Here is a 27,529-nt window from a genome sequence, read left to right on the forward strand (position 1 = left end):
GCCTTCAATCTTTCCCAGCATCAGAGTCTTTTCGAATGAGTCAGTTCTTCGCATCAGGTGGCCAAAGTATTGGAGTTTCAGCTTCAACATCAGTCCTTCCAATGAATATTCAGGACCGATCTCCTTTAGGATTGACTAGTTGGATCTCCTTACAGTCCAAGGGATTTTCAAGAGTCTTCTCCAACACCACAATTCAAAAACATCAATTCTTCGGCACCCAGCTTTCTTTGTAGTCCAACTCTCACATCCACACATGACTATTGGAAAACCCATAGCTTTGACTAGACAGACCTTTGTTGGTAAAGTAATGTCTCTGCTTTTTAATATGCTGTCTAGGTTGGGTCGTAACTTTTCTTCCAAGGAGCAAGCGTCTTTTAATTTCATGGCTGCAGTCAACATCTTCCTTGGAAGATGCAAATCTAATTTCTTATATTCTGGATAGCAAATAAGGTTGAAGGTGTCTTGTGAAATGTTTTTTTGTCATATCTCCCTGTATCTTTGTCCTTGCTGGTTTGTGAATTAAAATTAATCCTTTTACTCCCACTGTTAAGGCCTCAGAACAAAGCAAGAGCAAGTGCTTATGTTTGGCTGTTTTAATCGGAAGAACTCTTAGTATTAAAAAAAATATTATGGTTTATAAGTTCTTGTGTATTTCTATATAGTTATTTCTTAATAGTTATTTATTTCCTTTTGAAGTCAGTAGGTGGTCAACTCTTTTAGTTTAGTATACATGCAAGTGGCTTCCTTGTGCCACCACTATTATACAGTGGTTTAAATTTGTATAAGATTTTATTTATTTACTTATTTATTTGCAATCATCATTGTTCTATACTCAACACTTTCTACATCTGGAATCATGCCATTAGTCTTGGCTGGAGTTTCTAAATCTGTTCTCTAGGTCTTTTAACTTCCCTTTTATTGTATCAATTTCTTTTGTCTCTTGGTGTTTCATTCTGAGTCTGTTTCTCAAATTTTTTCTTTGGCCATACCCAATCAAGAGCTTATGCTATCTTTTGAGCTTTTATTTCAGAGTTTACAGCCTTGATTTATAAGATTTCTATTTTTCTTTAACATCTACCATTTTTGATTCACAATTTTTAATAAACTCTTGTTCTTGCTTTTTATAACCTTAATCCTTCAGTTCTTTGTGGATGCTAGGCATTTATTTTCAAGTCCTTTTTCAAATTATATTATTTCTCTGAGACTGTAACCTCATATTTGTTGAATTTGTTTACTTTATTTTCAAGATTGCTTTTGTAGTCTTAGAATTTTAACTTGTTACAAGTTTACCATAAATAGGGAAAATCATAGTTATTCTGTCTGCTTTTCTTATCCCTTTTAATTCTTGCTGGATTATGTTTTATTTGCTCAATCCCCAGTTCAGGACCAGTTCTTATGTTGGTAGCTTGAGCTATTTATTGTTCCATGAGAATATCAAAGGTCTAATTTTCAAGCCAGTGGGTGGTGTAATGCAAGTCTTGGTTTGATAGCTATTTCTAGTACTTCCTACCACTTTGACAATACCCTAGTTGCCAAGCTGAGCTGCTACAGTCATCATAGCATATTAAACGTCACTATGCATAAACAGGAAATCCCTGCTTCACCTCATGATTTCCTGTCATGACCTAACTTCACTATACTGCCACACATTCAATACTGTTGGTTTATGTTACCCCCATAGGAGTTGAACTCCTAGATGCCTCTGTGTGTTTCCTAGTAGGTAAGTGACTTTAGTCTCCTCTGTTGCTAAGTTTCTTTTTTTGTTGTTTCAGCTCTATGAACATGTTCCTCTTTTCTCTTATTTACTCTTTTAAGTGATTATGGCTATATTTTTATTTTAAAAGTATGTTTTGTGATTTAGCTGTCATTACTATATTTTATGTTTGGAGCTTAGGCAGGATGTTTTTCCCATGTGAACCTACAGTGCTAACTTGACATGATGATCCCTTGGAATTTTTAGATGGCTTGTTGTTCAGTCATGGCAAAGTTTTTGTGACCTCATGGACTGCAGCATTCCAGGTGTCATTATCTTCCCTTCACTATTTCCTGGAGTTTGCTCAAATTTATTTCCATTTAGATGTCTGCTAATGTTTTTTTTTTTTTTTTCCCCCAAAAAAGTGACTACTCACTGTTTGAGACCATGGTTATAAAGAGTTTTTACTGATTAGTTTTCCATCCTTAATCTGTAATCATAGGTTCTAACATTAATATATCAGTATATGGGTATCACTTTCACTTGTGAAGCAATGGAGGCATGGACCCACTCAGGTTGGGTGAGGCAAGCAGATATTTTTGACTGTGAAGGCAGGAATATTGGCCTTGCCTAAAACTGGGGCTCCAGACTGATAGTAAAGAAATTTCTGTAGGACAGATGGGCAGCAATGGTTACCTCAGCAGGAGAGAATTTTTGTGAAGCTAGGTGGAAGAGACACTAGGAATATGAGAAAAGTCAGTCACCAGGTCCATGTTGGGAGAATGGCAATCCTTGTCTTATTCCTGATCTTAGAGGAAATGCCTTCAGTTTTTCACCATTGTATATGATGCCAAGAAAATGCACTGGTCATACCAAACACCCTCTTCCAACAACACAAGAGAAGACTCTACACATGGACATCACCAGATGGTCAACACCGAAATCAGACTGATTATATTCTTTGCAGCCAAAGATGGAGAAGTCTATACAGTCAGCAAAAACAAGACCAGGAGCTGACTGTGGCTCAGATCATGAGCTCGTTATTGCCAAATTCAGACTTAAATTGAAGAAAGTAGGGAAAACCGCTAGACCATTCAGGTATGACTTAAATCAAATCCCTTATGATTATACAGTGGAAGTGAGAAATAGATTTAAGGGACTAGATCTGATAGATAGAGTGCCTGATGAACTATGGAATGCAGTTCGTGACATTGTGCAGGAGACAGGGATCAAGACCATCCCCATGGAAAAGAAATGCAAAAAAGCACAATGGCTGTCTGGGGAGGCTTTACAAATAGCTGTGAAGAGAAGAGAGGTGAAAAGCAAAGGAGAAAAGGAAAGATATACCCATCTGAATGCAGAGTTCCAGAGAATAGCAAGAAGAGATAAGAAAGCCTTCTTGAGTGATCAATGCAAAGAAATAGAGGAAAACAACAGAATGGGAAAGACTAGAGATCTCTTCAAGATAATTAGAGATACCAAGGGAACGTTTCATGCAAAGATGGGCTCGATAAAGGACAGAAATCGTATGGACCTTACAGAAGCAGAAGATATTAAGAAGAGGTGGCAAGAATACACGGAAGAACTGTACAAAAAAGATCTTCACGACTCAGATAGTCATGATGATGTGATCTCTAATCTAGAACCAGACATCTTGGAATGTGAAGTCAAATGGGCCTTAGAAAGCATCACTACGAACAAAGCTAGTGGAGGTGATGGAATTCCAATTGAGCTGCTTCAAATCCTGAAAGATGATGCTGTGAAAGTGCTGCACTCAATATGCCAGCAAATTTGGAAAACTCAGCAGTGGCCACAGGACTGGAAAAGGTCAGTTTTCATCCAATCCCAAAGAAAGGCAATGCCAAAGAATGCTCAAACTACCGCACAATTGCACTCATCTCACATGCTAGTAAACTAATGCTCAAAATTCTCCAAGCCAGGCTTCAGCAATACGTGAACCGTGAACTCCCTGATGTTCAAGCTGGTTTTAGAAAGGCAGAGGCACCAGAGATCAAATTGCCAACATCTGCTGGATCATGGAAAAAGCAAGAGAGTTCCAGAAAAACATCTATTTCTGCTCTATTGACTATGCCAAAGGCTTTGACTGTGTGGATCACAATAAACTGTGGAAAATTCTGAGAGAGATGGGAATACCAGACCACCTGACCTGCCTCTTGAGAAATCTGTATGCAGGTCAGGAAGCAACAGTTAGAACTGGACATGGAACAACAGACTGGTTCCAAATAGGAAAAGGAGTACATCAAGGCCGTATATTGTCACCCTGCTTATTTAACTGATATACAGAGTACATCATGAGAAACGCTGGACTGGAAGAAACACAAGCTGGAATCAAGACTGCCAGGAGAAATATCAATAACCTCAGATATGCAGATGATACCACCCTTATGGCAGAAAGTGAAGAGGAACTAAAAAGCCTCTTGATGAAAGTGAAAGAGGAAAGTGAAAAAGTTGGCCTAAAGCTCAGCATTCAGAAAACGAAGATCATGGCAACCAGTCCCATCACTTCATGGGAAATAGATGGGGAAACAATGGAAACAGTGTCAGACTTTATTTTTTTGGGCTCCAAAATCACTGCAGACGGCGACTGCAGCCATGAAATTAAAAGACGCTTACTCCTTGGAAGAAAAGTTATGACCAACCTAGATAGCATATTCAAAAGCAGAGACATTACTTTGCCGACTAAGGTCCGTCTAGTCAAGGCTATGGTTTTTCCAGTGGTCATGTATGGATGTGATAGTTGGACTGTGAAGAAGGCTGAGCACCGAAGAATTGATGCTTTTGAACTGTGGTGTTGGAGAAGACTCTTGAGAGTCCCTTGGACTGCAAGGAGATCCAACCAGTCCATTCTGAAGGAGATCAACCCTGGGATTTCTTTGGAAGGGATGATGCTAAAGCTGAAACTCCAATACTTTGGCCACCTCATGTGAAGAGTTGACTCATTGGAAAAGACTCTGATGCTGGGAGTGATTGGGGGCAGGAGGAGAAGGAGACGACCGAGGATGAGATGGCTGGATGGCATCACGGACTCGATGGACATGAGTCTGAGTGAACTCCAGGAGATGGTGATGGACAGGGAGGCCTGGCGTGCTATGATTCATGGGGTCGCAAAGAGTTGGACATGACTGAGTGACTGAACTGAACTGAACTGAACTATGATGTTTGCTGGTTGGTCATATATGGCCTTTATTATGTTGAGGTATGTTGCTTCTTTGCTGGCTTTATGGAGATTTCTTATCATAAATGGATGTTGAATTTTATCAAAAGCTTTGTCTGTGTCTATTGAGGGCAGTTGGTAAAAAAATCTGCCTGAAATGCAGGAGATCCTGATTCGAAGGGAAAGGCTACTTACTCTAGTATTCTAGCCTGGAGAGTTCTGTGGATTGTATAGTCCATGGGGTTGTGAAGAGTCGGACAGGACTGAGCAACTTTCACATTGAGGGCAGACTTGCTGCCCCACCCCATACCCACAACTGGCTAGGAGTATATCTAGCAGCCACGGGGCGAGACTGCACTGTAAAAACCCAAAGAACATCAGAAGTGACACATCAATGTTCATGGACTCATAGGCTCTAGCTGACGCCAATTCCCCACTCGCCCTGACTGAGGTCTAGGTGACATCATTTAGCTGAATCAGACCTGCTGAGGCTGCCGTGACAGGGGCCATACCCTGGATGCTTCCATAGCAGCCAAATGAGCAGCCCTTGCAGCAGGGCTAGATTGGCCATCTCTAGAGTGAAACAAGGCAGGGACCCATTGGAATCCACCGAGCATCATATCCATGTCTGGACTGAACAAAGGCAGACCCAGCAGAATCTGCCCAGTATCACTGGCTGTGCACTGCTGCATCTGGAGTGACCCTAGGGAGTCCACTGGCATCTTCTGGGCATTAGCCCTGGTGTGGTGGAGTGTAAGCTACTCTAAAAGTGAAACCAGGTAGTGGATCCATCCACAATCCAGCTGGTCGTCACCTGCCCCCAGCAGGCGGTGGCAGTAGGAACCAGCCAGTGACCTATAGCAGGCCAAAACAACTTCCTGACAAATGGCATTGTGACCTTTTGGACAGAGATTTGAAGGTGGTGCTGGTGTGGATACTGGTGAATTGCTGGTGTCAAATTGGAACATTTAACACCAGCAAATGTGGACATTTGACACCATCAGATTTTGGAGGGTCCCACTGCTAATCCTCAAAAACCCATAGCAGAATTTGGAATTCTAAAGAAGGTGGCTGCTCCATACCACCCATAGTTTCCGAATAGCTGAAGTGCTCTTTGAGTGGAATGCAGATCCACTAAAAGCTATGAAACTGTACAGTGGTGTCCCTTTGGATGGCTGCCCCAGGAACATTCAGCTTATTGCCTCACAGATTGACATGAAGCACAGATCTGTGCAGAGTGTAAATTAGATGGATAACTAGAAACCATGCTTTGAGAAGTTTCAGTGGCAGTAGTGGCACCAGTGTTGCTGAATCCAAGTTCTTACTGTTCACCATTACACAAGACAGTAAATCGAGAGAAGAGCTGTTAGGGGAAGGAAGAGCTGCCTTATTTCAAAAGCCAGCAAACCAGGAAGATGGTTGACTAGTATCCCAAAGAACCATCCTGTGAGGGTTAGGTGCTTTTTCTTTTTTTTAATAGATCAAAGAGGGAGAGGTGAGGTGGTAAAGTAGGAAAGATGATGAGTTGTTGTAAATATTTCCTAGTTCCAGCTAGACTCCAAAGAGAATATGTTCATTTCTTCTTTTCTGTAGTCATTCACTGGTGTGCCTTGTCAGGATATTTCCTGTGAGTGTAAACAAAGGTATTTTAACTTAACACTCAGGCACGGGAGGCAGAGATGTTGGAGATGAGCCATTATGTATACTTTAAGCTATAGGCAATATCCTTTTAGTGATTAACTTGTAGTGAAAGCAGTAAAGCACAAAGGTTAAAGTAGAAGAAATGGATCCACTACGGAGTCAGACCTGGGGTAGAGGCAGATGCATTGTCGGGAATTCAAAGCAGCAATTTTTTATAGAGGAGTTGGATGCCCAGCTAGACACGTAAAATACAAGAATGGACACCAGTTAGTCAAACCAGCAAATCTGGGTGTGGTCCAGGACCCAGATGTCTCAATGGTGCTCCTTGGTGGGAGGGGGTGACAGACTGGGGCTGTGTGGCCAATGATGGATTTATTTCCTTTATATTTTAAAATAGGGTTTAAAAATTCATGTAAAGTCTTCTTTTTCTGTACTTTTCTTAAATTCTGAAACAGACTTGTTTTGTACTGATTCATTTTTGGAGTAAATTTTTCTGGTTGCTGTTGTGGCAAAGGTGGTGTTTTCACCTTTGCCATAATAGAATATGTGCTCACTTGCTGCAGTCATGTCCAACTCTTTTGTGACCCTATGGACTATAGCCTGCCAGGCTCCTCTGTCTGTGGGATTTCCCAGTCAAGAATGCTGGAGTGGGTTGCCATTTCCGCCTCCAGAGGATCTTCCTGACCCAGGGATTGAAGTGTCTTCTGCTTTGGCAGGCAGATTCTTTACCACCACACAAACCTTGGAGGCCAATAATACGATATAAATGTATATAATTAAATTAACAATACATTAAAGGATCATACACCATGATCAAGTGGGATTTATCCCAGGGTTGCAAAGAGTTCAGAATAGCTGAAAACGCCCAACATGGAGTCAGAAACAAACACTTGAATGGCACCCAGCAGAGGGCAATATGGAGAACAAGAAAATAAAAGGGAGAAGAGAGTATTGGCTTCAAATTTAAACTGACGGAGACATGGGAGGGATGCCTGAGCTGGGAACAGGGCCAGCCCAAATGTTGCTGAGGGTGCAGAGGTGATCGCCCTGGGCATAGATGAAGAGCAGGTGGGTGATGTGCCCATGAACATGTGAACTACACACAGTGCCATTAAGTCCAAGAGGAGAACCCCTTTGCTTAATGTGATCGTGCTGCCTGGACTAGTAGCCTGTGAGCCTGAGGGTGAAGAGGCTGATGCAGAATGCCTTGAAGCAGACCATGAGGCCTTCATGAAAAGCTGTCCTGCAGAACGAAAACGGATGATTAAGTGATTAAAACTAGAGTTAAGATTAGAAGAAGCAAAACTAATTTTATTGAAAAAGTTATAACAGAGTAAAATATAAAAGGAAACCAAGAACCAAACAGATATTTCTGCAAAGAACACATGCAGATGGCTAATAAACACATGAAAAGATGCTTAACATCATTCATTATCAGAGAAATGCAAATCAAAACCACAATGAGGTACCATCTCATGCCGGCCAATCAGAATGCCTGCCATCAAAAACACTAAAAACAATAAAGGCTGGAGAGGATTTGGAGAAAAGGGAACCCTCTTACACTGTTGGTGAGAATGCAGACTGGTATAGCCACTGTGGAGAACAGTGTGGAGATTCCTTAAAATACTAGAAATAGAACTGCCATACTACCCAGCAATTCCACTGCTGGGCATACACACGGAGGAAACCAGAATTGAGAGAGACACATGTACCCCAATGTTCATCGCAGCACTATTTACAATAGTTAGGACATGGAAGCAACCTAGATGTCCATCGGCAGACAAATGGATAAGGAAGTTGTGGTACATATACACAATGGAATATTACTCAGCTTTAAAGAAGAACACATTTGAGTCAGTTCTAATGAACTGGATGAACCTGGAGCCTATTACACAGAGTGAAGTCAGAAAGAGAAACACCAATACAGTATATTAATGCATATATATAGAATTTAGAAAGATGGTAACAACGACCCTATATGTAAAACAGCAAAAGAGACACAGACATAACAGACTTTTGGACTCTATGGGAGAAGGCGAGGGTGGCATGATATGAGAGAATAGCATTGAAACATGTATATTATCATATGTGAAATAGATCGCCAGTCCAAGTCTGATGCATGAGACAGGGTGCTCAGGGCCATTGCACTGGGACGACCCTGAGGGATGGGATGGGGAGGGAGGTGGGAGGGGGTTTCAGGATGAGGGGACACAAGTACACCCGTGGCAAAACCACCACAATATTGTAAAGTAATTAGCCTCCAATTAAAATAAATTAATTAAAATAAAACAAAATGTTTACAAATATGGGGGGGGGGGAGGAAAGGAGGTTCTACTGAGAGTTCCCTGACTACCCCTCCTCTACTTGTACAGGGCACCCAGATCATTCTTTCTGGCAAGCCATTGCTTCAGACCTCTTTGATTCAGATGCTGTGGTCGTGACAACCCAAGACCCCTGGGTCCACTGTGGGCACAGATGTCCTTGTAGTTAGGACCATAGGGCACCTGCTCGTCAGAAAGGTGACAGCAAATCCACAAGAAACAACATTCCAGGGTGGGCCACAGTGAGTCTTTGCTGGCTCCCCAGGCATCCGTGCCCATTCAGGGACAGAGGATCCAGCAGGGCCTCTCTGTGTCTCCAATGTCACCAACGCTAGTCCACTTGTCAATATCCCACAGCCCTCCTCACCATCCCTATACAACAGCCACCTCTGCTCAGGCCAACTGCACCCTCATCAGCATACCTCCATGGTCACTTCTGCTGATTTTGCAGTCAGCCGGCAGGTGGCAGCCAAGCTTGCATGGGAGTAACCACCGCTTTAAGTCCCTCCTCCCCCCACCCCCCAAATGAACGTCCTGCCCAGCGTGGCGAACAACAAATCCATCTAAGTGGTTGGCCTTGAGGAGGTGGTGCCAAACCTGCTGGAGACGCAAGCGGGCAGGTTGTGGTGCTGTCCTGGGTGCCCTACTTATGTGAACACTCTATGATGGACTTCTTGTGTCGCTGGTGGGAGGAGAAGGGCGGCGCCATCATGTATGAGGACTGCATGGCGTCCAACCAGAAGGCACTCAACTTGGAGCAGCACCCGAAGACCGCCTTCCGTAAAGCCGTCTGTATTGTTTCACCCTGATTCCTTTCTTCAGGGGTCCCCAGCCTCCAGGCTATGGACAGGCACCTATTCCTGGCAAGGTAGGAACCCACGCTGCATAGCAGCGGGTAAGCAGCCACGGGAAATCTAAGCTTCTTCGCCTCCATTTACAGCCACACCCTTCTCTCTCCCCTATCTCTCTAATTATAGCCTGAGCTCCGCCTTCTATCAGATCAGTGGGGACATAATAAATATAATATGTAATGGGCTTTCTCGGAGAAGGCAATGGCACCCCATTCCAGTACTCTTGCCTAGAAAATCCCATGGATGGAGGAGTCTGGTGGGCTGCAGTCCCTGGGGTCGCAGAGTCGGACACGACTGAGCGACTTCCCTTTCACTTTTCGCTTTCATACATTGGAGAAGGAAATGGCAACCCACTCCGGTGTTCTTGCCTGGAGAATCCCAGGGACGTGGGAGCCTGGTGGGCTTCCGTCGATGGGGTCGCACAGAGTCAGACACGACTGAAGCGACTTAGCAGCAGCAGCAGCAGCAGCAGCAATGTGCTCTCTGCTTGAATAACCCCACCCCCCCCCAATGAAAAAATTTTCTTGCATGAAACCAAGCCCTGGTGCCAAAAACGTTGGTGACCACTGCTTTTCAATCCATTTTTCTCAATTTTGAGAAAGAAACTGTCTTGCTCTTCTGGAATGGGTGTATTTATGCCATGTGTTTGCAAAAAGTATCTCATTGTCATAAGTGGCATTTTAGCTGCATTAATACCCCAACAGAAAAAAGTAGTCTTAGAACTCAGTCTCCTCTCTACTGTGGGAGCGATTTCCCTCTCCTTTCTGAATGCCTCTTCAGATATATCAATAAGTGGCATAGTCTCAGAAGTATTTGGGGATCCTGGGCCATAACCATGCTATAATGCTCCTAGTTATTTGCTGAGTGGCAGCTGGAAGCTGAAATTGATGAATATAAAGATAACCTTCATGTTTTTGTGTCCAGTCTCCAAATTTCCCATTTTTAAATACAGGGAGGTTGGCCAAACAGTGTGCATTGCATATTCCTGTTTGTAAATCCTGCATCTTAGGGACAGACTACAAATCTTCCAATCCTTCATCTGCCTGCCTGCAGCCCCAGGGACCTCTACTGAGAGTAGCTCTTTGGATGAGAGGCAGGACACCACAGTTGGCAAGGTGCATGTTTTTTAGTCTGAGTTCTGAGTTGGAAGGGGATATGAGTTAGTGAACTCTTAGAATACTTGTTGTTGTTCTTCAGTTGCTACGTTGTGCTGACTCTTTGTGATCTCATGGACTGCAGCACACTAGGTTTCCCTTTCCTTCACTATCTCCTGGAGTCTGCTCAAACTCATGTCCATTGGGTCATTGATGCCATCCAGCCATCTTATCCTCTGTCTCCCCCTTCTCCTCCTGCCTTCTATCTTTCCCAGCATCAGGGTCTTTTCCAGTGAGTCGGTTCTTCGCATCACATGGCCAAAGTTTTGCAGCTTCAGCATCAGTCCTTCCAAAGACTATTCAGCGTTGATTTCCTTTAGGATTGTCTGGCTTGATCTCCTTGCTATCTAAGTAACTCTCAAGAGTCTCCTCCAGCACCACAGCTTGAAGTCATCAGTTCTTCAGTGTTCAGCCTTCTTTATGGTCCAACTCTTCCATCCATACATGACTACTGGAAAAACCATAGCTTTGACTAGAAGGAGATTTGCTAGCAAAGTGATGTCTTTGCTGTCTAGGTTTGTCATAGCTTTCCTTCCAAGGAGCAAGCATCTTTTAATTTCATGGCTGCAGTCACCATCTGCAGTGATTTTGGAGCCCAAGAAAATAAAGTCTGTCACTGCTTCCACTTTTTCCCCTTCTATTTACCATGAAATGATAGGACCAGATGCTGTGATCTTAGTTTTTTGAATGTTGAGCTTCAAGTCAGGTTTTTCACTTTCTTCTTTCACCCTCCTCAAGAGACTCTTTAGTTCATCTTCACTTTCTGCCATTAGAGTGGTATCATCTGCATATCTGAAGTTGTTGTTATTTCTCCTGGCAATCTTGATTCTAGCTCATAATTCATCTAGCCTGGCATTTTGCGTGATGTATTCTGCATATAAGTTAAATAAGCAGGGTGACAATATATAGCATTGTACACCTTTCCCAATTTTGAATGAGTCTGTTATTCCATGTCCAGTTTTAACTGTTGCTTCTTGACTCACATACAGGTTTGGCAGGAAACAGGTAAAGTGATCTGGTACTCCTATCTCCTTAAGAATTTTCCACAGTTTGTTGTGATCTGCACCATCAAAGGCTTTAGCATAGTCAGTGAAGCAGAAGTAGATGTTTTTCTGGAACTCCCTGGCTTTCTCTGGGATCCCATGAATCTTGACAATTTGATCTCTGGTTCCTCTGCCTCTTCTAAACCCAGCTTGTACATCTGGAAGTTCTCAGTTCACGTATTGCTGAAACCTAGCTTGAAGGATTTTGAGCATAACCTTGCTAGCATGTGAAATGAGTTCAAATGTATGGTAGTTTGAACATTTTTTGGCATTGCTCTTCTTTGGGATTGAAATGAAAACTGACAGCTTCCAAGGTTTAAACAAGGAAAGACATGATAAAATTTGCCTTTTCTAAGGTAATTCTGACAGCAGAGAATGAATTAGCTTTCAAGGAAGTCAAAAGTAGATATGGAGGGAGAATTAGGTGATAGAGAAATAGCATTGGGTCTCACTCCATGGCAGTTTCAGAGGGGATGGAGAAAAGTGAGTAGTAAAAGTGAAGTCGCTCAGTTGTGTCCAACCCTTAGTGACCCCATGGACTGCAGCCTACCAGGCTCCTCCGTCCATGGGATTTTCCAGGCAAGAGTACTGGAGTGGGTTGCCATTTTCTTCTCTGGCCTGAAAAAATATGGAATGCTTCACGAATTTGCATGTCATCCTTGCGCAGGGGCCATGCTAATCTTCTCTGTATCATTCCAATTTTAGTATATGTGCTGCCGAAGTGAGTAGAGTAGAGAGATATTTAGAAGATAAAGGAGATCAGTCCTGGGTGTTCACTGGAAGGACTGATGTTGAAGCTGAAATTCCAATACTTTGGCCACCTGATGTGAAGAGCTGACATTTGAAAAGACCCTGATGCTGGGAAAGATTGAGGGCAGGAGGAGAAGGGGACGACAGAGGATGAAATGGTTGGATGGCATCACCGACTCAATGGACATGAGTTTGGGTAAACTCTGGGAGTTGGTGATGGACAGAGAGGCCTGACATGCTGCAGTCCATGGGGTTGCAAAGAGTCAGACACGAATGAGCAACTGAACTGAAGATCAGAGAGAACTGATCAAGAGGTAGGAAAGTATACCTCACTCAGAGGGTTGTTATGCAGCTTAAATAATTTAATAAAAATACAGTGCTCACAACAGTGCTTGATATAGACCATGTTTCTTTAGTTTTAAGAAGCACATTTTCTCCCCATATTTTAATATTTCTGAAATCAGGACAAATCTTACCTATCAGTGATGTACTGTTATTTACTTGGTGGCACTTCTGTTTTCTTTGTGGTATGTAAAATATTGGTGTGTCAAAATCAATGGCATCTTAGTTTGAATGAAATATAGTAATTTTTGCTGCTAACAATATTATTTATTATTATTACTAATATTCTGAAAAAATCTAGGAGGAGCTAAGCTCAGGCACATAGATATATAATGAATACAAAACTGCCTAAAATAAGGGATATAATGGAGTGACAGAGTGTACAGAGAAGGTACAATCAATGAACATATACTTACCAGTTGGGAAAAACTGACTTTCGTTATGGGAGTGCTTCTTAGAAGTGAGGTAGAATCCTGTCCATTCCTTTCCATTCCTTTCCTGTCCATTAGCTTTCCACAGGGCTTGGTACAGAGTAAAACTGAGTGTAAAAACGTTATTTAAAAATTATAAAAAAGAGCTGAGTGTGAAAGTGGGAAGAGTTGACTATGAAAGACTTTACTTCTTTTGGGAGTTAATCAGTTCACCTGTACCTGTGGACACACAGCAACCTAAGCAGTTTGATGTTAGAGTGCTTCTTGTAAAGACTGAATATCTCTTAATCCCAGAAGATTAACCCCGTCTTCCTTGCAGCTTCCTTTACACACTAAGCATAACTATAGTTTCTTAACAAGAATTTAATCCTCACAATCAGTAAAGTAACTGACTGTATGACCAATTTCACTTTGATGAAAATATAAGGTCACACATAATTATTCTTATCAAATATGAACCTGCATCTGCATGACTCCAAAATGTTTCTCCTATACCATGCTGTATCTTAAAATGCCAGTTCTTTAGTTAAAGGGTAAAATTTGATCTGTTTTTGACCATCCTTAAAGCTTTTCAATTACTCAACCACTATTTTTTGGTTGCTTATATGCCAGGCATTATGTAGGGAGCAGGAGATGAAAGAATAAACTAAATAGAACAAGGATCTTGTTCTTATGGAATTTATAATCCAGAAGGAGAAGATAATGGTATCCCACTCCAGTACTCTTGCCTGGAAAATCCCATGGGCGGAGGACCCTGGTGAGCTACAGTCCATGGGGTCACTGAGAGTCAGACACAGCTGAGCGACTTCACTTTCACTTCTCACTTTCATGCATTGGAGAAGGAAATGGCAACCCACTCCAGTGTTCTTGCCTTGAGAATCCCAGGGACGGGGGAGCCTGGTGGGCTGCCGTCTATAGGGTCACACAGAGTTGGACATGACTGAAGTGACTTAGCAGCAGCAGGAGAAGATAGAGGAGACATAAAAGAGGTGAGTTCGATCCCTGGGTCAGGAAGAGCCCCTGGAAGAGGGCATAGAAACCCACTCTAGTATTCTTGCCTGGAGAATCCCATGGACAGAAAAGCATAGTGGGCTACAGTCTATAGGGTCACAAAGAATTGGACATGACTGAAGTGACTTAGCACACGTGCACAGGAGAAGATAAACTATGTGATATTAATTGCACAAATAAAATAATTGAAAATTATGAGAAGTAATAGGAAGGAAACACAAAATTCTTTGATAGAGGAAAACAGAGGACACATAATTAGATGGGACAACTCAAGATAGCCTTTCTAAGAAGATGGCAAGATAGGGGCATAGAGTAGGAATACAGAGATTTTAATGCAGGCTGATCTCCGACTGGGGAAGTAAAATCAGAAACCAGGAGAGCAATTTAAAGGGCATCGCACTACACTAGAGAACCTGGCAATCACTACTTTAGCCAACTGATCAAACTTAACATCACAACATAAAAAATCATGTGTTCCCTGTTGTGATACATTAGAAAGGACACAAAATTGATTATGTGCTGTTCTTGCCAAAACCCCATAAACCCAGTATATTCATGAGAAAACATTAGACAAACTCAAACTGAGAAACATTCTACAAAATAACTGGCCTTTTTTCCTTCAAAAATGTCAGTGTCATGAAAAATAAAGACAGTTTAGGAAATATTCCAGATTAAAGGAGAATAAGGAGATATGACAACTAAATGTGAATATGATACTAGACTGGATCCTATACTGGGAAAATAACTGTGAAGGACATTATTGGGACAATTGGTGGAATTTGAATATGGACTCTATATTAGATAATAGTATTTTATCAATGATAAATTTATTCATTTTGATAATTCTGTGTAACTTGTAATGTGTGTGTGTATGCACGTGCTCAGTCATGTCCAACTCTTTCGACGCCATGGACTCTAGCCCACCAGGCTCCTCTGTCCATGAGATTTTCCAGGCAAGAATACTGGAGTGGGTTGCCATTTCCTACTCCAGGGGATCTTCCTGACCCAGGGATCAAACCCACATCTCCTACATTAGCAGGCAGATTCTTTACCATTAGCGCCACCTGGGAAGCCCAATAAGTAGTAATAGAAGAGTATGATATTGCTCTTTATGAAGCATGCAATGAAATATTTATAGATATAGAGGTCAGTTCAGTTCAGTTGCTCAGTCGTGTCTGACTCTTTGTGACCCCATGGACTGCAGCATGTCAGGCCTCCCTGTCCATCACCAACTCCCAGAGTTTACCCAAACTCATGTCCATTGAGTCTGTGACACCATGCAATCATCTCGTCTTCTGTCGTCCCCTTCTTCTCCTGCCTTCAATCTTTCCCAGCATCAAGGTCTTTTCAAATGAGTCAATTCTTTCCATCAGGTGGCCAAAGTACTGGAGTTTCAGCTTCAACATCAGTCCTTCCAATTAACTCTCAGGACTGATCTCCTTTAAGATGGACTGGTTGGATCTTGCAGTCCAAGGGACTCTCAAGAGTCTTCTCCAATACCACAGTTCGAAAGCATCAGTTCTTCGGGACTCAGCTTTCTTTATAGTCCAACTCTCATATACCATACATGACTACTGGAAAAACCATAGTCTTGACTAGATGGACCTTTGTTGGCAAAGTAATGTCTCTGCTTTTTAATATGCTGTCTAAGTTGGCCATAACTTCCCTGCCAAAGAGTAAGTGTCTTTTAATTTTATGGCTGCAGTTACCCTCTACAGTGATTTTGGAGCCCCCCCAAAAAAGTCTGCCACTGTTTCCCCTCTTTCCCCATCTATTTGCCATGAAGTGATGGGACCAGATGCCATGATCTTTGTTTTCTGAATGTTGAGCTTTACGCCAACTTTTTCACTCTTCTCTTTCACTTTCATCAGAGGCTCTTTAATTCTTCTTCACTTTCTGCCATAAAGTTGGTGTCACCTGCATATCTGAGAGTATTGATATTTCTCCCTGCAATCTTGATTCCAGCGTGTGCTTCATCCAGCCCAGCATTTCTCATGATGTACTCTGGATATAAGTTAAATAAGCAGGGTGACAATATACAGCCTTTACCTGGGGCCAAACTGTGGTGGAAGTAAGGAAGATAATGGTGACCTCCTTCAAAAGGTCCCATGCATATACTGCTACACTCAGTGCCCCCAACCCTGCAGCAGGCCACCACCAACCCACACCTCTGCTGGAGAGAGGTATAGTGTGGCAAATGTTTATAATTGATAACTCTGGATAACCAGTATGTTCTCTTCTTGGAAGTTATTGAAAATTTTAAGTTATTTCAAAGTAAAAATGTAAAAACAAAGAAAACAGTTAAATAAAAGTGGAGTAGGGAGGTTGTGCTTGAGTAGTTTGTGATAGTGTTGTGGCAACAGCATGGGAGTGGGGCAATGGGAAGGTAGAATTTGATCCATTTGCGGCACCATTTAAAAGTAAAATGGGCAGAAATGGTTGATAGTGTAGATATCATAGATAATATAGAAGGAATTGAGTAATTGGTATTTAAAGAGGCAGTAATGGCATAGAGTTCACATTTATAAAGTCATTTATGTGTTTTTCGACCATGGCCAAGTAACTGAACCTCTAAGACTCAGTTTCTAATGTATAAATTGGGGATAATGCTATGTATTCATGGAGATGTGACAAGATTAAAATTACATTGGCAAAACATTTGTATGTTAGTATTCATTGAGTCTGGGGATGCTGCAAGGAAAAGGCTTCAACATTTTGCCATTAAGTGTGACATTTGCTGTAAATTTTTTGTTGATTTATCAAATTAAAGAAGTTTCTTTCCATTTCTAGTTTGCTAATGGTTTTAATTAGAAATGGCTATTGCATGAAAAGCATTTGATAAAATTCACCAATTGAAATGATAATATAAATTTTATCTTTAATGCTATTATTTGAATTATATTGATTTTTCAAATATTAAAGCTTGCATTCTTGAAAGGAATCCAACATAGTTACAACATATTATTCTTTTCATATACTGTTGGATTTGGGTAAGTAATGTTTTGTTTAAATATTTTACATGTATGTTTGTTAGAGGTATTGGCCTGTAAAGCCTTTTTATGTTCTGGTCAAATTTTGGTGTGAATGAAATTCTGATCTCAGAATACAGTTTTATTCTATGGATTCAGTTGTATAAAGATGATGTTATATCTTTGTTCAGTGTTTGGTAGAAAGTGATAGTAAAGTCATCAATGCCTTACTTTTAAAAAAATTTATATTTTGAAGTATAGTTGATTTATAATGTGTTAGTTTTCAGTATACAGCAAAGTGATTCAGTTACATATCTATGTATCTCTATCTCAGATTCTTTTCCCACATAGGTTATTATAAAATATTGAGTATAGTTCCCTGTGCTATACAGTAGGTCTTTATTAGTTACCCATTTTATATATAATAGTGTATATATGTCAATCCCAATCTCCCAATTTATCCCTCCTCCCACCTTTCCCTTTTGGTAACTATAGGTTTGTTTTCTGTTTGTGAGTCTATTTTGTAAATAACTTCATTTGAACTTTATTTTTTTTTTAGATTCCACATATAAGTGAAATCATATGATATTTATCTTTGTCTCTATCTGATTTCATTTACTATGATAATCTCTAGGTCTATCCATGTGGCTGCAAATGGTATTATTTTATTCTCTTTTATGGCTGAGTAATATCTTCTCACTCTCTTTATCCATTCATCTGTTGATGGACACATAGGCTTGCTTCCATATCTTGGCTATTGTAAATAGTGCTGCAGTGAACATTGGGGTGCATGTATCTTTTCAAATTATGATTTTCTTCAGATATATGCCTAGGAGTGAGATTGCAGGATTGTATGGTAGCTCTATTTTTAGTTTTTTTTTGTGGAACCTCCATTCTGTTCTCCATAGTAGGTAGCACCAATTTACATTCCCACTAACAGGGTAGGAGGGGTCCCTTATCCACATCCTCTCCATCATTTATAGTTTGTAGACTTTTTGATGATGGCCATTCTGACTGGTGTGAGTTGATACCTCATAGTAGCTTTGATTTGCATTTCTTTATTAATTAGTGATATTGAGCATCTTTTCATGTGCCTTTTGGTTATCTGTATGTCTTTGCAGAAATGTCTATTTGGGTCTTCTGCCCATTTTTTATTGTGTTTTCTGTTTTTGAGTTTTATGAGCTGCTAGTATATTTTGGAGATTAATCCCCTGTTGGTTGCATCATTTGCAAATATTTTCTCCCATTCAGTAGGTTGTTTTCCTTTGCTGTGCAAAAGTTTTTAAGTTTAATTAGGTCCCATTTGTTTATTTTTGTTTTTATTTCCATTACTCTAGGATGTGGATCCAAAAGTATATTTCAGTGATTTATGACAAAATGTTCTACCTATGTTTTCCTGTAAGAGTTTTATAGTATCTGGTCTTACATTTAGGTGTTTAATCCATTTTGAGTTTGTTTTTTGCATAACATTTTGCATTACAGAACGTTCTAATTTCATTCTTTTACATCCTGTCCAATTTTCCCAGCACCGCTTATTGAAGAGACTGTCTTTTCTTTATGGTATATTTTTGCCTTCATTGTATAACTTTTCAAATGTTTTTTAATTGAGATATAATTAATACATAATTTAAAGTGCATGATACAGTGATTTTATACATGAATATATTGTGAAATGGTTCCCAACGTAATATTCATTAACATATCCTTCACCTCACAAAATTACCATTTTGTTGTTTTGTTATTATGGTGGGAACATTAAAGCTTCCTTTCAGAGCAACTTTCAAGTGTACAATACAGTATTGTTAACTATAGACACTATGCTGTACCTTAGATCTCAAAACTTTCTTTTTTTTTTTTTAATTTTAATTTTTTATTTTTTTTTAAATTTTAAAATCTTTAATTCTTACATGCGTAACTGAATCTTTACCCTTTGACAAACATCTCCTCAGTTCCCCTTCCTTAAGTTCCAGGCAAACACCGTTCTATCTGTTTTTCTCAGTGCAATGATTTAGATAACACATATAAATCATGTGTGTGTGTGTGTGTGTGTGTGTGTGTGTGCATGTGTGTGTGCTCAGTATTGTCCGACTCTTTTGCAACCCCGTAGACTGTAGCCCGTCAGGCTCTTCTGTTCATGGAATTATCTAGGCAAGAATACTGAAGTGGGTTGCCATTTCCTACTCCAGGGAATCTTCCCGACCCAGGTATCAAACCCTTGTCTCCTGCATTTGCAGGTGGATTCTTTACCACTGAGTCAAACGAAGTCATCCGTAAATCACATCATATAGCATTTGTCTTTCTCTGTCTGACTTATTTTACTTAGCTGATGTCTTTAAGGTCCACTCATGTTGTCATAAATGGCAGAATTTCCTTCATTTTTAGGCTGAATAATATCCCATTTTACATATATATCATATATTCTTTATCCATTCATCTGTCGATGAAAACTTCGATAGTTTCCATGTCTTGACTGTTGTGACCAATGCTGCAAATGAACATGGGAATGCAGGTGTCTCTCCAAGAGTAATTTAATTTCCATTGGATATATGCAGAAATGAGATTGCTGGATCATATGGTAGTTCCATTTTTAAGTTTTTGAGGAACCTCCATACTATCTTCCATAGTGGCAAAGCAATTTACATTCCCACCAACAGTGCACAAAGCTTCATTTTTCTCCACATCCATGCCAACATTTGTCTCTCTTGTCTTTTTTGATATACTAACAGATAGAGGTGATATCTTCTTGTGGTTTTGATTTGCATTTCCTTAATGATTAGAGGTGCTGAACATCTCTTCATGTACCTTTTGGCCATTTGTGTATTTTCCTTGGAGAAATGTCTATTGAAATCCTCTGTCTATTTTTTAATTTGATTTTTTTTTTGCTATTGAGTTGTATGGGTTCCTTATATATTTTGGACATTAATTCCATGTCAGATACACAATTTGTAAATATTTTCTGCCATTGTGCAATTTGCCTTTTTATTTTGTTGAATATTTCTTTTCATGTGTATAAGCTTTTTAATTTGGTGGAACCCCACTTTTTCATTTTTGCTTTTGTTGCTTTGTGGTTTTGGTGACATTTCAAAAATAAAAAGTCATTGCCAAGACTAATGTCAATAAGGTTTTAACCTTTATTTTTTTTCTAGGAGTTTATCAGTTTCAAGCCTTATATAAATCCTTAATCTATTTTGAGTTATTTTTTGTAAGTGGTATAAGATAGTGACTCAGTTTTTCTGCATGTGGTTGAACTTTGTGGAGAGACTGAGCCTGGTCTTTCCTACTTTGCCATCTTGATGACATTCTTGAAAGGGTTTTAAGATATAGGATCAATTTCTTTAATATTGTGTACTGTTCTGATTTTTTATTTTGATTTGAATCATTTTGATAGCTTGAACCTTGCTAGAAATTTGTACCATTTAATTATATTTTCAAATTAACAACATGAAATTTTTGTAGTATCTTAATGATATTTTCAACATCTGTAGGACCTGTAGCTTACATCCCTTTTTAAATTTCACATGTTATTTATGCTTTCTGTTTTTTCTTCATTGGTCCTTCTAGAGGTTTATCAACTTTCTTATTTTTTCAAAGAAACGATGTTTGTTTTTTTTTGATCCCCTTCATTGTATATTGTTTTCTGTTTCATTTATTTCTGGCCTTCTAATTTAATTTTTTCTACTTTCTTTGGGCTTAATTGGCTTTTCTTGTTTTAGCTTAGTAAGATGATGCTTAGCACAGTGATTGCCAACTTTCCTTCTTTGTTAATGTATGTTTTTAGGGTCACAAATGTTCCTCTAAGCATAACTTTAGCTGTAGTCCACAAGTTTTTGTATGTATTATTTTCAGTATTATTTAGTTTGAAATATTATCTAATTTTTAATGTGATTTTCCCATAGAACCAGGGTTATTTGAAAGTGTATTTCTTCCCCTACCCCATTTTAACAGCTTTATTGAAGCTAAATTGGTATATAATAAATTACATATGTACAATTTGGTATATTTCAGAATACTTATATACCCATGGTTAAGATAATAAACAATAATAAATATAATGAACATGTTATTTCTCCCAAAGTTTCCTCCTATCATTTCCTTCCTCCAAAACCTAAAATTAAGTGTATTTCTTATTTTTCAAATGATGGAGGTTTCCTAATGTCATTTAATTATTTATTTCTTGCTTAATTACATTGTGGTCAGAGAGCATACTCTATAGAATTTTCAGTTCCTTGAAACTTGTTGAGAGTTGCTTCTCGGTCTATAAAAGAGGTCAGGAAATTATGGTCCACATGCCAGGAATTGCTTATTAGACTATTTTTGTATGATCCTAAATCTAAAGATGTTTTTTACATATTTAAAAGGTGGTTTAAAAGAAAAATATGTGATGATGATCTCATGAGGCTCACCAAGCCTGAAGTGCTGCTGCTGCTGTTGCTGCTAAGTCACTTCAGTCGTGTCCGACTCTGTGCAACCCCAGAGATGGCAGCCCACCAGGCTCCGCTGTCCCTGGGATTCTCTAGGCAAGAAAACTGGAGTGGGTTGCCATTTCCTTCTCCAATGCATGAATGTGAAAAGTGAAAGTGAAGTTGCTCAGCTGTGTCAGACTCTTTGCGACCCCATGGACTGCAGCCCACCAGGCTCCTCCACCCATGTGATTTTCCAGGCAAGAGTACTGGAGTGGGGTGCCATTGCCTTCTCCGACCTCATACTTTAGCCACTAGATAATGTCTCTCAGTGTGGGATCCAATGCTCACTGGCATCAGAAATATTTATTATCAAACCCTTTACAGAAAGTTTGCTGACCTCTGGCCTAAAATACATTCAGTGTATGCAAATATTCCATGTGTTTATGAAAAGAATATATATTCTGTAGTTGTTGAGTATAGTGTTGCACATATGTCAGTTAGGTTCAATTTGTTAATGTTATTCAGATGTGATGTATCCTTACTGATGTTTTTTTTTTTTCTTCCATTCCATCAGTTACTGAGAAAGATGTATTAAAATATCCTAGTAAGATCTTTTATTTGTCTCTCATTGTGGTTTTGTGTAGCTTTTCTTCATCTGGTATCTTACTTCATATCTTTTGATGCAATACTGTTGCATACAGATTTAGAATTGTTATATCTTTCTGGTGAATAGAATCTTTTATCATTCTGAAGTGTCTCTTTATTGCTGGTTATGACTTTTGCTTTAATGTCTATTTTGTCTGATACTGATTTAGCCACACCAGCTTTCCTTTGATTAATTTTATTTGGTATATCTTTTTTTATTGTATTCTTTTGTTGTTGTTGTTGCATTCTTTTTTTTAAATCTCAGTTTTATTTATTTATTTTTACTTTACAATATTGTATTGGTTTTGCCATACATTGACATGAATCCACCATGAGTGTACATGTGTTCCCCATCCTGAACCGCCCCCCCCCCCACCTCCTTCCCCATCCCATCCCTCTGGGTCATCCCAGTGCACCAGCTCCGAGCACCCTGTATCATGCATCGAACCTGGACTGGTGATTCGTTTCACATGTGATAATTTACATGTTTCAGTGCCATTCTCCCATATCATCCCACCCTTGCCCTCTCCCACAGAGTCCAGAATACTGTTCTATAACATCTGTGTCTCTTTTTTTGTCTTGGCGTATCTTTTTTCATTCTTTTATTTTCAACCTTTATGCATCCTTATATTTTAGATGTATATCTTCTTGTAACAAAGTTTTTGTATATTCAGTATGATAATTGCCCTTAATCAGAACATTTAATCAGTTTATATTTAAAATAATTAGTATATTTGATTATAAATACACATTATTATAGAATGTATTCCATTTGTTCTGATTTTTTTAACAGTTTTCTAGGAAAATGGGTATTGAGTTTATGGGAATATGATGTCTATGCCAGATACACAACATGATGCATTGTGGGATCTCATGTGATTTGAGATTGGTAGCTGTGAGCCTGATGTAAATATAGGGCTGAAGAAGTAGTTTGGACCTGACCATGCAGTTATTCTGTGCCTTGGTTAATAATTTTAAATTTCCTTAAGATTACTCTGAAGTCGTTGAGGTATTTAAAGTGGTGAGAGAGCTACTGACAAAATGAGATTTTGAAATGCTACACTTGGCTACAGTGTGTAGAATGGATGAGAAGGAGATAAAAGTAGATTACAGATTACAGATTATTATGATCAAATTCAAGGTAGATGCTTAGCAAATATTTCTTGTGTGAAATGAGGCTGCAGCTGTGGTCAAGAATGAGTTTATGACAGCTTGCACTAGGGTTGTGGTGGAACATGTGAAGAGAAGCAAATGTTTCTGAAAGAGGTTTTTGTTGTTCAGTTGCTCCATTGAGGCCGACTCTTTGTGACCCCAGGGACTGCAGCACACTAGGCTTCCCTGTCCTTCAACTGTCTCCTGGTGTTTGTGCAAACTTATGCCCATTGAGTCGGTGATGCCAGGCTTAGAATGTGTTGAAGAGGGACATGTGAAAGATGACTTCTAGGTTTCTGATTCTGCAGTTGGATGGGTGATGGTACCATTCACTGAGATAAGGAATAATGGAAGAGTATTTGGTCCTGGAAAAATGCTGGGACCCAGAGAAAATTAATTCAGTTACATGGTTCAAAAATAAAATAATGATATACAAAATAAAATTTGCTCCTACCACAGTCTTTAGCAATCCTGTTTTCTTCCCTGAATCTTACAAGAGCTAACAGGCCATGGGGTCGCAAGGAGTTGGACACAACTGAGTGGCTGAACTGAACTTTTAAATTAATGTATTATTCTTCTATAGTTTTTAAAATGCAAACATCTTATTTTAGAGTGTATTTATCTGATTACTCTTGAAATTGAATATATGTTTGCTATCCATTTGTAATATTCTGTTGTTAATTTTTTGTCCATATCCTTTGCACAATTTTGTATTTTGTGACATATTTTACTTACTGACTCAAATAGCTCCTTATGTGTTAGAAATGTTAATATTTAGTTTCAAAATCTGAGTCTATTATTTCTAACTTTATAGATGAGGTCTTTTTGTTATAGTGAACTTTAGTGTGTACTTAAAACTCTTTCTTTTCATGGCTTATGAGTTTTAGGCATTACTTAGAAAACTCTTCCCCACCTCAAGAGTACATTCATTAATTGTTAATTACATGTAGTAGCATTATATTCCATTGTGCACCATGAATTTTTTTCTAAATGGATAACCCAATTAGTTCAGTGCAATTTATTGAATAGTCTATAATTTCCTCATTGGTCATAAATTTTTCCTTCATCTTACTCTAAATTCCTATATATACATATGGATCTGTTTGGGGGACCCTCTGTTTAATTACAGTGATTCTTTTTTCTATTTTTACCTTAGTACTAAATTTTAATTTTTTAAATTTGCTTCTTGAATAAATAACTCTTATGCAAAGATCATAATTGAAAGAGTAAAAAGTGGTATACAGTGAAAAATAAGTCTCCTCCTCATTTTACCCAAACAGCCACCCAGTTTTCCTCCTAGGAGACAATTCCTTTTACCAGTGTTTTCATGCATCAACCTATCAACGTGAAAATATTCTAATGCTACAATGTTTTATTTTGTTAGATTTATAGTATATTCTGTTCTTTGTTAGATCAAATGACCTCTTACAGTTTTTTGGGTAGTTGCAAGCAATTTCTTATCAACCTTAACATAAACTTGACAAGTTTTAAGAAAATGATGCTGAGACTTACTGGGATTTCATCAAATTATGAATAAACTTGAGAACATTTGTATCTTTTAATTAGCTCTCCTCAGCCAGAAACATTCTATGTTGCCATTTATTCAGATCTCTTCAGTAATTTTGTTTGGTTTGAAGTACATATAGGATAAAATAAAATCATAAGTGTATTGCTCAATGAATATTTTTCAAAGGTACAAACCTGTGTAACCACCATCTGGATCAGGAAATTAAAAAAAATAATAACATCTTGAATCATGCCTTTATGCCTTTTCTAAGTCACTGTCCACACTCCTCTCCCCAAAGACAACTAATATCTTGATTTTTTAAGCTACAGATTAGTTGCACCTGTTTGTGAACTATATTCAAAGTTCAAAGTAAGTGGGATAATACAGTATAATATATATACTCCCTTGTATATGGCTTGTAGCACTCAATATAATGTTTTTAGACTCATTTATGTTGTTATACTAGCTATAGTTCATTAATTTTCAGTGCTGTTTAGTAATCCATTTTATAAACCACAATTTATATATCCATTCTACTGTTGATGATGGAATTTTTATTGTGTCTAATTTTATAGTATGAGAAATGTTTAGTAAGATATTCATTTACAATTTGTGGTTGAACATATGTCTTCATTTCTATTGTTTGTATAACTAGGAATGGGATTGCTGGGTCATAGAGTATGCCTACATTCAACTTATTAGAAACTGTCAAGGAATTTTACAAAATTTTTGCAACAATTTACATGTCTACCAGCAGTGTATAGGGGTTCCTGTGACTCTCCATTCTTTCTATCACTTAGTACTGTTAAGCTTTTAAAATTTAGCCATCATAATATGCACATTTTAGAGACTTTTAGTAGTTTTAATTTGCATTTCTTAATACCTTATGAGCTTGATCATGGTTTCATATGCTGTTTATACCTTTTAAATGTCTTAAATTTTTTTGAAAAACCTTTTTCAAATAATTTGTACATTTGTCTAATTTTAATCAATTTTATATTATATTTTAATGAATTGTCCATTCTTCTAAATTTTCACATTTATTGACAGAAAGTCTTTAAAAAATAACATCCTCTCATATTTTTTATTTCTTTCGTATCTTTATTGATATACACCTTTTCATTCCTAACATTGGGTATTTGTTTTCTCTTCTTCATTATTCGTCAGTCTTGCTAGCAGTCTTTGTTTTCATTTTATCTTTTTTTTAAATTGAGATATAATTGACATACAACATTATATTAGTTTAAGGTATACAACATAATGATTCAACATTTGTGTATATTGCAAAACGATCACTACAATAAGTCTAGTTAACATTCATTAACACATAGTTACAGGTTTTTTATTATTGTGATGAGATCTTTTAAGATTTACTCTCTTAGCAACATTCAAACATACAATACAGCATTATTAACTATACTCACCACGCTGTACATTACACCCTTGTGACTTACTTACTTTATAACCAGAAGTTTGTAACTTTTGACTACCTTCAACCATTTTGCCTCCCCCCAACCTCTGCTACTAGAAGTCCCCAATCTGTTCTCTGTATCTATGAGCTTGTTTGCTTGTTTTTTTAGATTCTATGTATAAGTGAAATCATATGGTATTTTTCTTTCCATGATTATTTCACTTAGCATAATGCCCTCAAGGTCTATCCTTGTGGTTGCATATGGCAACAGTTCCTTCTTTTTATGGCTGAATAGTATTCCACCAAAGAAAAGCTATGAACAACCTAAACAGCATATTAAAAAGCAGAAAAAAAAAAGCAGAGACATTACTTTGCCAACAAAGGTCTGTCTGGTCTAAGCTATGGTTTTTCCAGTAGTCATGTATGGATGTGAGCGTTGGACTATAAAGAAAGCTGACTGATGAGGAACTGATGATTTTGAACTGTGGTGTTGGAGAAGACTCTTGAGAGTCCCTTGGACTGCAAAGAGATCAAACCAGTCCATCCTAAAGGAAATAAGTCCTGAATATTCATTGGAAGGACTGATGCTACAGCTGAAGCTCCAATAATTTGGTTACCTGATGCAAAGAACTGACTCATTGGAAAAGACCCTGATGCTGGGAATGATTGAAGGCAGGAGGAGAAGGGGACAACAGAGGATGAGATGGTTGAATGGCATCACTGACTCGATGGACATGAGTTTGAGTAAGCTCTGGGAGTTGGTGATGGAGAGGGAATCCTGGCATGCTGTAGTCCAAAGAGTGCTTTGAGACTCTCTGGGGTCTGTCAGGCATACGATTGAGCAATTGAGCTGAATATTCCATTGTATCTATATATATTACATTTCTTTGTATTAAAGATTTTTTTTCAAATTTATTTATTTTAATTGGAGGCTAATTACTTTACAATATTGTATTGGTTTTGCCATACATTGACATGAATCTGCCATGGGTGTACATGTGTTCCCCATCCCGAGCCCCCTCCTACCTCC

The 27,529-nt window shown here is 38.7% G+C and overlaps 1 protein-coding gene across 1 annotated transcript in view; it reads left to right on the forward strand.

Moving 5' to 3' along the window:
* Positions 1 to 9,411: 9,411 nt before the first annotated feature.
* The window catches only part of LOC108633300, a 229,102-nt gene continuing 210,984 nt past the window's right edge, over positions 9,412 to 27,529 (forward strand). Inside the window, exon 1 of the mRNA XM_018044709.1 lies at positions 9,412 to 9,698. Coding sequence (XP_017900198.1) covers positions 9,545 to 9,698 — 154 coding nt within the window. The 5' untranslated portion in view covers positions 9,412 to 9,544. The remainder of the gene's footprint in view (positions 9,699 to 27,529) is intronic.

Source organism: Capra hircus, unplaced genomic scaffold, assembly GCF_001704415.2.
Source record: "Capra hircus breed San Clemente unplaced genomic scaffold, ASM170441v1, whole genome shotgun sequence".
In the NCBI taxonomy this organism is placed as follows: Eukaryota; Metazoa; Chordata; class Mammalia; order Artiodactyla; family Bovidae; genus Capra; species Capra hircus.